We start from the raw sequence: 15,058 nt of genomic DNA, 5'->3' as shown, positions 1-15,058 counted from the left end.
CTTTAGTTTATATCAGCATTTACTCTTGTTTGTACATTGGACATGAATCCACCATCATAGTATCGTACAGAACAGTTTTACTGCCCTAAAAAATCGTCTGTGCTCTGCCTTTTCATCCCTCTGCCTCCCCAACCCCTGACAATCAATGATATTTTTACTTTCTTCATAGCTTTGCCTTTTCCAGAATGTTATATAGTTGGAATCATACAGTATATAGCCTTTTCAGAGAGGTATCCTCTTTTATGATTTCTTTTCTTTCTTCTAGACTGCTCATACTGGCCTCAGAAACAGATGGTGGTTGATAAATAAAATGAAAAAGTAAGCTACAAAGTATAGCCTGGGGAACTCTTGCATCAGCATCACATTAGAGTGATAAAGCCCTGAGGTAGGGAAGAAAAGAGAGCGCTGTGGTTAGAGAACAGTGTTTAGGCGGTGGTAGGCAAGCCTTAGAAAGAGAATCAGGGCCTACAGTCTGTGTGGGCTTTGTAGGTCAGGCTAAGGCTTTGGAGTTTCCTTAAAGTGCAATCGGAAACTATTTGGAGGGTTTTGAGTAGAGTAACCCGATCTCATTTACATTTAAAAAATGACACTGAGAGGGAGAAATGACTGTAGGTGGATGTGAGGAACAGTCCCTCTCCCCAGTTAGGAAGCTATTACAGTAGCTGGGGCAAGAGATGATGATTGTTTGGTTTAGAGTAATAGTAATGTTGATGGAGAGAAGCATAGAAATTGAAGATATATGAAGGTAGAATAGCTCAAATTTGTTGATTTATTAAATAGGATATAGAAGGCAGTGTGAGACACACACACACACACACAAGGACAGAAGAAATCCAATTTGCTGGTTTCAAGAACTTGCAGATTTGCCATAAAGACTGAGATGGAGAAGGAACAAACGTGTGTGTATGTAATGGATTGTGGGCACAGAAGAAGGAGTGTGGCACATGTAAAAATGTTTTACACATTACATATCCTCCAGCATTTTATACTGAACATATTCGAAGAGCAAACTGGAAAATAATTTTATGAATACCCATTTACAACATCTACAACTACCATTTTAATATACTTCTATTCGAAAATAATTTTATGAATACCCATTTACAACATCTACAACTACCATTTTAATATACTTCTATCCATTTATCCATGCCATCAGCTCATTTTACTTTTGTAATACGTTTCAGTTGCAGACATCAATGGGCTTCCCTCTGCATACTTCAGCATACATGTCATTTATTTCCAGCTTTTTTCTTTTGATGTAAAATTTATACACAAGGTGAAGCGCACAAATCTTACGTGTGCATTCACTGAGTGTTAACACATGTACACCCCTGACTACACCTTTAAGATCTTTAAGGGACATCAAGGGGGCATAATCAAACGGGATGTCAAGAGTGGGAATCTAGAGCTCAGAGAAGTCTCGGTTTGAAATTCAAATCTGGCAAGGCTCCGAACACAGGTCTATTTAAGCTATGGGATTGGATGAAATAACCCAAAGGGTGTAGACTGAAGCGAAATGGGTTCTACCCGCAAAGTGTCCAGCGTTTAACGGTCTGTTGGGGGCGGGGAAGGACGTGGGGGGAGCGCGCGACCTGTGGGGAGGTGGGGTTGGCCCAGTCCGGGGTCTCGAAAGGTCGGTCTGTTTGGCGCCTCTGGGCGGTCCTTGGTAACCACTGAGGTGACCTGAGGTGTCACGGGAAGGGGGGAATGAGGAGGGGGACATGGAAGGGACTTCCAGCCCGAGACCGGAGGTCGGCCTGGAGGGGAGGGAGCAGGGGAAAGAGGAAAAGAGATCTGGGGAGGAGGGAATGGGGAAGGGGGCCAAAGGAACGAAGGCGAGAACGCAGAAGCCGAGGGAAAGAGAGAGGTGGCGGCGGTGAGGGGGCGGAGTCGCCGCAGCGGCCGGCGGAGGGGCGGGCGGAGGGAGGGGGTGTGTGCGCGGGTCACATGGTCGCAGCTGCCCTCCCCGTCAGCCGCCCTCGCCGCCGCGGTGCGCTGGCTGCAGGAAGCCGCCGCGCCGCCGCTTTTGTTGTCAGGGACTCCGCGAGGAGCGCCGCTCGCCGGCTACCGCCGCCCTCTTTCAGTGCAGCCGGCTCTCTGGCCGCGGGGCCCGGGTCCCGGGCGCCCTGCCCGCCCTGCCCATGAGCGGGCCCCGCGACCACCGCTGCCTCCAGCCCGGGGCGGCGCGGCGCTGAGGCGGAGGCGGCGCTGCCACCTCTGCGGGAAGCGGGCAGCCTCGGTTCCCTCCCGGAGGGCACCATGGAGGTGAATGCGGGTAAGAGCCGGACTGCGGAGGGTGGGGGCACGGCGGAGGGGCGCTCGGATCCCGCTGGGGCACTTCGGCGGGCGGCGGCGGAGCTAACCCTAGGGCTGGTGGGGTGGGCTGCCGTGCGGTGCGTATCGACTCGGGCTCGGTCCCCGCGTCTACCCCCGGGCCGCTCCACGGCCGCCCTCCCGGCTCCCTGCAACGCCGCAGCGCGGCCCGGTGGCGCCGGCCCGGCCCCCCCCTCACATGGCTCGGCCGCGCGAGCCACGTGCGCGCTGTGTTTACGTTCGGCGGCGCGCGGGCGCCGGTTGGCTGGGCGGGCTCGTGACGCGGCATTACATAATGGGCGCTGAGGCGGCGGTGGCGGGCAGGGACACGTGAGGCCGCTCGGCTCGGTGACCCACATTCCCCGGGGCCGCAGGGACACGTGGGGGCGGGTGCGCGCGCGCGCCGGCGGGGAGCGCCGCAGCCTTCCGGGAGGCCCCGCCCCTTTGGAACCCTCCGGGCTGTGACGTGGCCGCGATTCCCTCCTCCCCCGCGGGGTTGCACACTGCGGAGGAGGCCGCGCGTGCGCGTGCGGTGAATCCCGCGCCCGGGCGGTCCCGTGGCGGGCGCGGGCGCCGCAGTGCACCCGCTGCCACCCCAGCGTCAGGAGACTGGGCTAGGCAGACTGCACTGGCGGCAGATTTTGGGGATACTGAGCAAGAAGTGTGGGGCCAGAACGCGCCACAGGCGGAGAGAGGTTTCTTTGGGGAGAAGACTCGGTGCTTCCCCAAAGCGAGACCCCTCGGAGTTCTGAGGTGCTTAGATCGTTTGCAATGTCTGGTAGCTAGGACGGCACCCGCCTTTGTTATGATGCTGCTTCAGTATTTCCTGGAAAAATGGTTGCTCTAGGACGTGACCTACCTTACACACCTTCAGTCATAAAAAAGGCTCTAAAATCTCCTTGGGCTGGGAGCCTATAGGTCATACAGATAGCTAATCATTCATCTCACGTAATGTCGAGATGACTCAGGTGATCCTAAGTGACCCCGGAACTTTAGGACGGACTGGTCATTGTTTATTTAAGTTGATTTAAAAAAACCCATTGGTTGCCGACCTTTCTTGAACCTGATCAACAGAATTTGGCTTTATCAATATTTTTCTAGTTACATTTCCTGTTACAGCGTCACAGAACAATACTGTACTCCCTTCTCGCCTTTTGTCTGCCCTCATTGATGGTCTTTACACCTGAGGCCAGTGAAGTTAAAGAGGAAGCCAGTTTGTGATGAGCTCTGGGTGTTACACGCAAGTGATAAATTATTGAACACTACATCTTAAACTAATGATGTGCTGTATATTGGCTAATTGAATTTGAATTAAAAAAAGCCAGTTTATATTTTCTAAGTTTTAAGTAAATATTTTTATATGTATACACACTTTTAAAAAACCATACCTTGAAAACAAGTGTGAGTTTTTCACCAATAGTAGAAATAAAGACAGCTTTTTGTGTTTTAATTGCTTCTGTGTCTGTTTAGCCTTTGAGGGTGTTTTTTAAAAAATTGGGTAATCTGTCAGGGAATTAAACTTTTTCTTGATAAGGATTTAGAGATTATTAGGTTCAGCCTCTTTAACCCAGCTTTCAGGATGAATGAATTCTTCCAGATTTGTAGCCTTGTAAGGTGGGCTAGCTCAGGAGGCAAGAAAGTTTTTGTCTGGTTTGAACCTTCCTGGAACAGTATCACTGATTTTAATCTTGCCTTTTGGAGCTATAGATAATAAAACTTCCTTTGGATAACTGTTGAACACATCACCCCAGTTCTTCCATTTTCAGTTCTTATTACTTGGTCTTTGCAGTGTTTTGATCATCGTCCATGTTGCCCTTTGGGCTGTAGCCCCCAGAGGTGAACAAGCTCCTGTGGAACTGGTTGGACAGTTACCAAGTTCCAAGTTTTGGATTCTGCTGCAAATGAATTCTCTGGCAGGCTGTGCTTTTGTGGCTTATTGGCTTTGCTGACTCATAGTAACCTTGCAATCAACTAGGACTTTTTATGTGAACTATTTTGAAGCTAGGTTTCATCCATTGTGCAGATAATTGTTTGCTGTAAAGTGTAGGAATTAGCAGTTTTCTTAAATTTTGTCTTGTTCCTTTTGGCTCCATTTTCAACTTGTTCTAAGCTGTTATCCAGTACATTTGACAGTTTCTGCCATATATCTGTTAGAGGGAGTGTTGGTAAGCATTACCTGTAATTTCCTTCAAATTGGCCCTTAGGGTGGGGCCATATTCAGTCTGTGTGGCACACCTCTGACCCATCCCTTTGGTTGATACCATTGTATCAGTACAGCACATTCAGCCAATGACCATTTCCTCTGTCATGACATATTGTGTCTTTATCCATGACTAATGCAGATGTGAAATAGTGAAGTGGTAGAAATCGACTGTATACGTTTCTGTCGCAGATTTTGGGTGAATATACCAGGTTCTTTAAAGTAAGTGATAACTCACGGCACAAACTTCATAACCATAGCTGTAATTCACATTTTTAAAAATCGGAAAAACATTCCCACATAGTTCATTCTTGTTTTTACAAACCTGTATTTCTAACTTGAAAAAAAAAAATGTCAGAGAGCAGTAACTATAAAGAAGTCAGTTGTAGAGAGAAGAGAGAAACAGCAAGATCATGGGAGGACTTAGAAGTGAAGTAGCAAGTTGCTTGACTAGTGAAGGGAGTTAAGATACTCAGAAGATGGTATGGAAATAACCTCCAGGGAAACCACTGGGTCCATATTACACACTCAAAATTAAAGGAAAGAAGAAAGGATAAGGGGGATTAATTTTGTTTGAACTCTTCTAATTGAACTCTTAAGTATGATGGTAAAATAATAATCACCCATATTGGCTGAGTACTTACTATGTGCCGGGCTCTTCACATGTGTCACTACTTTGATACCACAGCTTAATTCTGTGAAGGTGGGTACTGTTACCATTTGAAGATGAAGAGCTAAGTAGATTGAGGTTAAGTAACTTATTCAGGCAAGTTTTGGAGCCCGATTTTGAATCCACAAAGTCCACTTGGGGATCATAAGCTACTATGCTGTATTAGGTCTAAGCCCACATAACATCTGATAGCATGTGCACATCTGGGTGGTCTTGTCTTCTTGGGGGTAAAGGAAATAACTATGTGCATCCACTTGATTTGCAGTGGTATAGGGTATAGCTGGTATAGTGGTATAGTTGATGGAAAAGGGTGGGTGTCAGTAAAGCCTCCTAATCTTGTCATTCCTCTCTTTTAGTCTTGTTGCTAGTCAAACTTTCTCCCCCAGATGTTAGATTACACTTGTGTGTTCCCGATCTCCTACTTCCCCTAGTAATTTACAAAAAACACTGTTTTACAAAATAAGACCGGTTTATTTTGTCATCCCATTTTTTATTTGTTTTCTTAAGTCTCTTATGTGGTATATCACTAAATAATTTGTATGTTCTTCAAGACCCCATTTACCGTCATCTTGGCTGTGTTTGCCCCTTTTGATTTTTGCCCTCCAGAGTGCTCTTGTGTCATCCTCAGCAGTTCACAGTAATTTGTATGAAACAGTGCTCATAATGCAGGGGAGTGAATGGTTAACACAGCTGTTTCCTCATTTGGTCTATAAGGCTTTTTAGGGAAAGGACCATGTTCTCTAGAGCCCTGACATTCAGGACACAGTTGGAAGGTTACATCTATCTACTATGCTGTGAGTAGAGATTATTAGTAACCTACTTTTAAAATGAGAAGACTAAAGCTTCTTGATGGTAAATCTGTTTCATTCTAAGTCACAAGGCACAGTCATGAGTTGAAATCAAGCATACTTTCCAGGATGGTGGGCAGTGGGAATGAGAAGGTTTTGGTGATGGGCAAGTCTAGAGTTGGGGTAAGAAAACTCAATATATGGTGAACAGTAAGTGCTTCCCAGCAGTATAAAATTAGATATTGACTTCTGGCTTGTCTGAAGTTGACCACTGGGTAAGCCCTCGCCTGGGAACCTGGCCCAGCTCCAGGGATTTTTTTTTTTCCAACTAAAAATAGAGAAGACTGCTTCAGCTAATTTTAGCTTGAGACATCTAAGAAGTACATTCTGCCTGTTTCTGGAAGTGTTGGGACTTGCTGGTTCAGGAATTTCACCTTTCTTGCTTTATCATTGAAAACCATGTATGTAAAAAACACTTTAATAATCCCCTTTTATGAACACCACTTCATTTTAATCTTATGATAACTCTGGCAGATAGTCCTGTTTTATAGAAGGTGACTCAGTTTTAGAGAGATTGAAAGTGACTTGCTTGCCCAGGTCTTCACAGTAAGAGATAATAGTCTATACTCTGGCCTTGGCCTTCAACCCTGGACCTGCCACTTAAACCTCTCTGAGCTCTGAGTTCCTCCTGTGAAAAAAGGGATAATGGAAGTAAATGCTTGTGAGGTCAAAATGTGATATGGAGTTGTGTCACTTTGTTCTTGGTATTCAGTAGGTAATTGAGGACTTCTAGTTTTCACTTCCCTTTCTTCAGTGGGTTGAGGAACTATTAGATGTACTTCTTAACTTTCTAGGAAATTAAAATGTAACCGTTTGGGTCACTAACCATCAGGTCAGTAGATTGGTGTCTGGTAGCAAGAGTGGCTGCTAAGACAACTAAATCAGTGTTGAAGGTCTTGCTAGGAGAATGTAGCTGCTTCTAGGTGGGTCATCTTTGATACCATGGTTCTTGGCACAAATGCTTGCCGAAAAGGTTTGTTAAGCTCTGTAAAGGTAGGAATTGGATATTAACTGGATTGATAGTAGCTCAGTAATTTTTCTTTGGTTTGATTTTGGAGGTTTTGAAAGGAAGGTGCTTTTGGGTAGTTAATAACAATACCTTCCATTGGCCAGTTGTGTTTTAAAACAGTTATTAAGCCATTGGGATAGCTCTGATTTCTGCAAGTTTATTTCTAAGGTGAGGTAGTCAGAAGACCTTGTAAACACAAATGGCTCTCTCAAACGCTGGCCCTAAGAAAACCATACTTTTAAGGAAAACCATCACTTCTCATCTTTTACTATTTTGAGATGTAAGGAAGTGAATTTACCACCTAACGTGGTAGTACTTTAGGTAAGATAAATAGCTGTGAGATGTTCCTTTCGGAGTTTATTGAAGACAAAGGATAATACTTTCCTTTGCATTCTATTCTGAGTGTGTAGACATGTGAAAAAAGTAGCAGTTTGCTAACACCTGGAATTTCTAATGTGAACTTCAGATCTCTAAAATTTTATGAAAACAGATGGCACAGTGGTTTTAGCTGGTAACATGACATTTGCTGGCCTTTCAAATTAAATTGTTTATCTTTGGATTCACAGTATATTAAGGGTATTCAGGCAGTTATGTCAATGAAAACATCAACTTTTAAAATTATGAACCAGTTTGTGCTTTAATTCAGTGATTGTAGCTATTCTTAAACTTCAGTGTGCAAAGAATTGCCTGGGGAACTTGTTAAAAATTAAAAATGATCATTCCTGGGACGCCTGGGTGGCTCAGTTGGTTAAGCAGCTGCCTTTGGCTCAGGTCATGATCCCAGTGTCCTGGGATCGAGTCCCACATCGGGCTCCTTGCTCCGCAGGGAGCCTGCTTCTCCCTCTGACTCTGCCTTCCACTCTGTCTGCCTGTGCTCGCTCTCGCTCGCTCTCTCTCTGACAAATAAATAAATAAAATCTTAAAAAAAAAAAAAGATCATTCCTAAGGGGCCTTCTCTAGTCTGGGTAGAGCCTTGAAAACATGTACTTTCAAAAAGTACCAGGTGGTTCTTATGATACATATTTTACATAATTTCTCTGGATGATGAGAATAAACTCAGACTTAGGAAATTTTTCCTCCTTGTGTTTGGAGTTTTAGGAGCTTTCAAAATCAGCAGTAGATGACATTCCTATTATCAAAATTACCCTTGGTCACTGGGGTGCCTGGGTGGCTCCATCGGTTGAGCATCTATCTACCCTCGGCTCAGGTCATGATCCCAGAGTCCTGTGATCAAGCCCAGCATCTGGCTCCCTTCTCAGAGGGAAGGAGCCTCTGGTCACCTCTCCCTCTGGTCACCTCCCTCCCTCCCTCTCCCCACCCACCCCCGCAATGCTCTCTCTGTTTCTGTCTCTCTCAAATAGATAATTAAAATCTTAAAAAAATTACCCTTGGTCACATTTTCTTCCATTGAACACAGATAAAGACATTGGCTTGTGACAGTCCCGGTTTTACTGTGTAACTACTTTATTGTGTATCAGTTTCACCAAGAGGTTGATAAAAGTTTCTGATTCAGTAGATCTGGAGTGGGGCTTGAGAATTTAGATTTTTAACAGATTTGCAGGTGATGCTGAAGCTCTTGATCTAGGGACCACACTTTGAGAATGACTGGTTTATAGGTGGGGAGCACACAGGTCTAATATTAATCATGAAGCTCTGGTTTTGCTTTGGGAAGATGATAAGCACATGCCAAGAGAACATTTGGGAAGTGGGTTAGTCTAGAAAGACAGAGTCACACCTCCAACTTCGATGCTAATAACAGGTGTATGCTTAATGAATGGAAAAGTGGATGGAATTCTCCACATTGTATTTTTTGTCTTCAGAATTCAGGTACATTTAGTTGCATTTATGCATATTTGTGTATGATGAATACTGTTGTATTTTTCTTGACATGGTAGTGCTGTTTTAACTTCGATTTTAGGTTGTGACCAAAAATCCCTGAGAGTTATGGTTTCACTTTACTTCTCAGGAATTTCCCATCCTTCATTTGTATAGTTGGTACTTAAATGCGTGTCTGGTACCTTATTTCAACACAACAGACTAAAAGTGACCTAAAATTCCTCTGCCCATTTTTTTTCTTCTGTGTAAGTGTCTTTCTGTTCTTTGGAATTGTTTTGGCCTTAGCATTTTGCTGTGTGTGTGTGTGTGTGTGTGTGTGTGTGTGTGTACGTGCATGCGTGTGCATGTGTGTTGACTTATAAAGTGTGGGAAGTGTGGCTTTTATCTAAAAAAAGATTGGGGAATCATTTCTCAATAGCAGAGAAGTTTATTTCAGAGTGAATGCTTAAATTGCAGTTATCACTTAGGGAATGTGGAGAACTCTTCACTTACTACTCTGTATAGTTACCCACATTGTTTTCAGAAATGCCCTGTTTTGTGACTTCCTAGCAATGTTTTATGATATTTGGGATGTGTTTGTGTAATTAAATGTGGGCTTCACAAAGGCAGGGAAGTAGGTCTTAAAAATATTTATGGCAGGCTTATTACTTGTAAAGCATGTATAGAAAATTAGGAGACACTGTGCACTTAGGTGCTTATTGTCTAGTGAGAAAGAGATGGAAACAGGTAAATTGTAGATTTAAACAAGAACTCAGGACAGTGAGAGAGATAATTTTACCTTTGTATCACATTGAAAAGGCCTGTAAATGTTTGTTGATGATAGAAGAAAGAGGAAAAGAAACCACAGTAGATCTTGGCAGAAAAGTTGAGAGTTAGTTGTTTGGCCTGTATTTGGAAAAATAATGTATTTGGCTATGGGATAACTCTTGCAGCATTTTATGTCTTCGAGGGAAGATGTTTGAAATTATATTCTTTTAAATACTATTTCTTAACCTGGGAGGTTTATAGTCTCTTAAAGAGGCCAAGACCAGTTTTTAGTAGGGTTGTGGAGGTTATATTGGTGAGGTCCTGAGTAGTGTTTTAAGAGTAGCTCTATGGAGAAAGAACTAGTGTCAGCCTTAATGTTATTCTCTTAGAGCATGCATTCTTTCAGCCTCTTTTAACAATTTACTGTAAATAGCAAGTCAGAAAACAGGTGGTGAGTCTGGATTCTTTAAGAGCTGTTTACGGGTAAGTGTGTCTGCAAGGCCAGTGGCGGAAGTGGGTGGAGAAGGGGGATCGTAGAACTGGTGATTAGTGGGTAGTCACAGAAGTTTTCAGGGATCTTTCAGGAAAGATTCGGGGAGCAGCTGCTATGAAAGATTCCCCATTTTGACATAAATTATCTGGAGTTCCAAATGTTACATCTGTTCCTGGTTAACCTATGTTTTAGCCAAGTGCTGGTGGAGGCAAACAAACTCTTTGTTTCTAGGATTGTGTCACTGTAATGAAGGAGGCAGAGAGAGGACCAGAAGCAGACTTCTTCATGGCAAAAACAGTTTGCTTACTCTAAGCTCTGTAGTCAGTCAGGAAAGTTTCTCATTCCTTTTAGGTAAAAACAAACAAACAAACAAAAAACCCCCAAAAAAACCCAGGGAAGGAAAAGCTTTAGGTTTGGATCTTTGTATGCTCAGAATAATTAAGCCAGTGAGAACCTTCTTATTTTTTGAATCCATGGAAATGATCTGTGCTTCGAGCCTTGTGGAAGCAGGAAAAATAGGAAATAAGGAAGTAAGTTATTTTCTTCTTTTAGGGTAAGTGGATAATTAGTCAGCAACCTGTTTCTAAAGTTAGTGACTTTACTGTTAAGATTTGGAAAAATAGAAAACATATATTGGCATGTATCTAATTATGTGAATTCTTCCTTTTTCTAGGAGGTGTGATCGCCTATATCAGTTCTTCAAGCTCAGCCTCTAGCCCTGCCTCTTGTCACAGTGAGGGTTCTGAGAACAGTTTCCAGTCCTCCTCCTCCTCTGTTCCATCTTCTCCAAATAGCTCAAATTCTGATAACAATGGTAATCCCAAAAATGGTGATCTCTCCAATATTGAAGGCATCCTGAAGAATGATCGAATAGATTGTTCTATGAAAACAAGCAAATCGAGTGCACCTGGGATGACAAAGAGTCATAGTGGAGTGACGAGTAAGTTACTTTAATTTTCAAAGGTTGGTGCCATTAATGCAGGTGGGGTTTATTTTATCAGTTTTTCATTTGGGTGTCATTTCACCCCATTTTGGGTAATCATAGTTTAGTAGTTAGGTAAGAAACAGCGATGATTTTAAAAGTTACAGCCTGGGGGTTGTCAGATTGGTTCTTGCCACAAAGCAAGAAATGTGACCTGCACTGTGCCTGACCGTGTTTCCTCTAGGGTATCCCCTGCTACCACATTTTCACAGTTGCCTTTCTTCTGAACTCTGCGTACTGAATCTGGTTTCTAGAACAGAGTACTTGTTATGGGAAGGGGTTTGCTTTCATGAAGTTGGAGCTAGGAACATTGGGGATTAGAAAATAAAGCAGCGTTGGGTTAACTAAATGAGTGGTGGAATTTGGACCCCTAAGTGAATGTGGAGGTAAGATGGGCTGATACAGGGGAGGAATGGTGCCTGTTAGGTGAATTGAATTGTGTATTGTATAGCAGCAGCCTGTGGAGACGTGTTCACACCTCTGTCAATTGACTCTTCTGTCTGAGGAGAACTGTTTTTAATTCTGGTTGCATATATATGGTGTAAAGTAACTCTAGAGTCATAGAATTTCAGTGTATGTTTAAAATCATCAGGCTCTCAGAGATGTATTTGGCAGTCCCATAAACTGTGTTTAAAAGAAAATTAAGATTTCTTTGGATTTGTTAATTTGGTGTAAAGATTTTTCTTTGCATTGTTAAAGTAGATTGATATCTTTCGAAAGTACTTACAAGTTGAATAAAATAAATTGGAATTAGTTGGAAAGAAAACAAACAGTTGAAGTTTTTCTTCCAGCTTTATACTTTTATGTCTGTTTGTGTCTTAGAATTTAGTGGCATGGTTCTACTGTGTAAAGTCTGTGGGGATGTGGCGTCAGGATTCCACTATGGAGTTCATGCTTGTGAAGGCTGTAAGGTAAGCTACTGGTTCTGGGATTAAAGAAATTGGAGTTAGCCTTGGCCAGTTTCCATAATTGATTACCTGGGAGGATGAGAGAAGTTAACAGCTACTCTTAAAGTTTTAAATATTTTATGTAGTATATAAAGGTAACTTGTTTTGAAAAATGTATTTTTAATACAGTTAAAGTATTTTTTTTTCTTTTAAGATTTTGATCAAAATCAATTTGCTATCTTGCTCAAACTTAATTATGGTATGAAACCAAGTGCACAGATGCTTATTCATTAATGCATTAGGCACTATTCCAGGTAGTGGGGAAATAGCAGGGAGCAAAACAGACAAGGCACTGCTGCCTTGTTGGCTTAGTTTAAACCAAACTTTGAATAGGTCTCCTCGGATATGTTGACATTCTGATATATCAGGTATTAGGAGCTGGGAATAATTCCCACATACTTGTAAAAATGTAGATCTTCAGAAGTAATGCCAAATGAGTAAAAGAATCTTGAATATAAATTGAACACTTGAGAAACCTCATTTTATTTTTAAGGTTTGTTGACTGTTTCTTAGGTGGGGGGTCAGCTAATTCCAAGTGAGATAGTCTATACCTCCTACTTACATCCAGGGAATCTCTGTCTCTTTTTTAAAAATCTGACACAACTGTTTGTACTGAGCATCAGAAATTAATATCATCAAGACATTCGCTCTTGCTGTTTTCTGACTGAAAGCCAGTTTGGCAAGATAAGATGGGTGAGCAAGATGAAGAATATACGTGATGGAAGAAGAAATATTTTCTAGGGTAGCCCTGAATAAATTGTGAATTTTGTGGTAGGCCTGAATAAATTGTGAATTTTGTAGCTCTTAATGGCTGGGTCACTTCACAAGACTAGTCAGTATTCAATACAGAACTAGTACTTTTCCACTGTTTAAAAAAATTCTCTATATACTGTTTAGTCTTTCTTTTCTTTTCTTTTTTTTTTTTAAATAAAAATGTGAAGTAACTGTAGAGCAGGCGTCATTTTCACTGTATTGCTAAAGAAACAAACAAAAAAAAGCACAAGCAAAGGATTCTAATTGTGTGTCCTTGATATATACACCTAATTGTTCTATAGCCTCTTAGAGAGGAGTCTAGTTCAGATATTTTAGTGTCCACATATAACGTTGCAATAATAAAATTTTAAAATGTTGTATTTCAAAATTATACAGATTCTTGAAATGTGTGGTTAGTTATGATATTAAAGGAAACTGCAACTTGAAAGTTTGGTAGCTGTGTTCTTGATTTCTGTGTTCTTCCTGAGACCATGGAGCTGGAGCTCTTTGAAGACCCATCACAGAACATACTTTTTTTTTTTTTTAAGGATTTTATTTACTTATTTGACAGAGAGAGAGAGAGAGAGAGACACCACAAGTAGGCAGAGAGGCAGTCAGAGAGAGAGTGAGAAGCTCAGGCTCCCTGCTGAGGAGAGAGCCTGGTGTGGGGCTTGATCCCAGGACCCTGAGATCATGACCTGAGCCAAAGGCAGAGGCTTAACCCACTGAGCTACCCAGGTGCCCCCAGAACATATTCTTAAATTGTTAGTGTAGTAAAGGCAGTTATTTGTAGCCATCAGGCTGGGATCACTAGCAGCTCTGTGGGTGTGTGGTGTCACATGTACCTGTTGCTTACAAGTAGCCAGGAACATCTGGCACATGCAAGTAGACCTTGCTGGTATTAGCAGGTAATGATCTGGGAAAGACCAAGCTCTTCTGATGGAGTCCTGGTTCTAGTGAGGGAATTACAGCTATGGAATACATTTCTCTGTCAGCTCTTTAAAAATCATTCATATTTCAAGAGTTTTAGAATTTGTGTGTGATTAAAGTTTGGACTGGAAAATGTGGCTTCAGGCAGAGGCCAGTAATAGGGTAAAATGTGGTGAAGAGGTGCTTGGCAAGCTCCAAGATTCTCCAAAGGGAAGAAGGGGAAGGAGAGTTTTGGTTGGCTAGTAGGCATAGGTGCTTACTAATAACAGTAAGAATCCAGTTAAATTCTGTTTGTCAGTGTTATGTATCCCTGTATTCTAAGCCAGAATTACTTCTAGGTAGCTAGTAAAATACTCGATAGTTGTGGGGGGAGTGCTTACAAGGATTTCATCTGGATGTTTTTAAATGGCTTCCTTTGTTCTTAGGGTTTCTTTCGGAGAAGCATTCAGCAAAACATTCAGTACAAGAAGTGCCTGAAGAATGAAAACTGTTCTATAATGAGAATGAATAGAAACAGATGTCAGCAGTGTCGCTTCAAAAAGTGTCTGTCTGTTGGAATGTCGAGAGATGGTATGTTCCCACTTTAACGAGTACTCTTCTTAAAACATATGGAACTAGGCTTTTATTCCTTAGCATAAACCAGACCTATAGGCAACTTACCAGTGGCCTTCTTGTGCTTAGAGTGAAATGTATTTTAGAAAACACATTTTTTTTTTTTAAAGATTTTATTTATTTATTTGACAGACAGATCATGAGTAGGCAGAGAGGCAGGCAGAGAGAGAGAGAGGAGGAAGCAGGCTCCCTGCTGAGCAGAGAGCCCGATGCGGGACTCGATCCCAGGACCCTGAGATCATGACCTGAGCCGAAGGCAGCGGCTTAACCCACTGAGCCACCCAGGCGCCCTAGAAAACACATTTTGATGCCTTGTAGGATGCTAAATTCTTTAAAGTTAAATTTTAGTGTTATCACCCTGGAAAAACAGCTTTTGGCTCTCTTTGGGACTTCTTGTAACCTCCCCCCCTTTAATAATGATAAATACTTTATTTCCTAAAAACAGAATTCATTTTCTCTCTCTCTCTCTCTCTCTTTTTTTTTTTTTTTTTTTTTTTTGAGAGAGAGAGAGAGAGAGAGAGAGAGAAAGAGAATCTCAAGCAGGCTCCATGCCCAGTGTGGAGCCCAACACAGAGCTTGATCCCACGACCTGCAGATCACGACCTGAGCTGAAATCAAGAGTTGGAGGCTTAACTGAACCACCCAGGCACCCCTCTTTTTTTTTTTTTTTTTAAATATAGGAATCCTTGGCTCTTTCTCCTTGATTTCTTAGCAT

General features: G+C 42.4%; 1 protein-coding gene across 1 annotated transcript in view; it reads left to right on the top strand.

The window, feature by feature from the left end:
* The first annotated feature begins 1,958 nt into the window (after nt 1–1,958).
* Nucleotides 1,959–15,058, top strand: part of NR1D2 (nuclear receptor subfamily 1 group D member 2) — a 29,387-nt gene continuing 16,287 nt past the window's right edge. Inside the window, exons 1-4 of the mRNA XM_059162486.1 lie at nt 1,959–2,278; nt 10,793–11,059; nt 11,924–12,012; nt 14,157–14,301. Coding sequence (XP_059018469.1) covers nt 2,263–2,278; nt 10,793–11,059; nt 11,924–12,012; nt 14,157–14,301 — 517 coding nt within the window. The 5' untranslated portion in view covers nt 1,959–2,262. The remainder of the gene's footprint in view (nt 2,279–10,792; nt 11,060–11,923; nt 12,013–14,156; nt 14,302–15,058) is intronic.

The sequence above is a fragment of the Mustela lutreola genome, chromosome 2 (genome assembly GCF_030435805.1).
Source record: "Mustela lutreola isolate mMusLut2 chromosome 2, mMusLut2.pri, whole genome shotgun sequence".
Classification (NCBI taxonomy): domain Eukaryota; kingdom Metazoa; phylum Chordata; class Mammalia; order Carnivora; family Mustelidae; genus Mustela; species Mustela lutreola.
The sequence above is the reverse complement of the archived record's forward strand: the minus strand, read 5'-3'. Positions and strand labels throughout refer to the sequence as shown.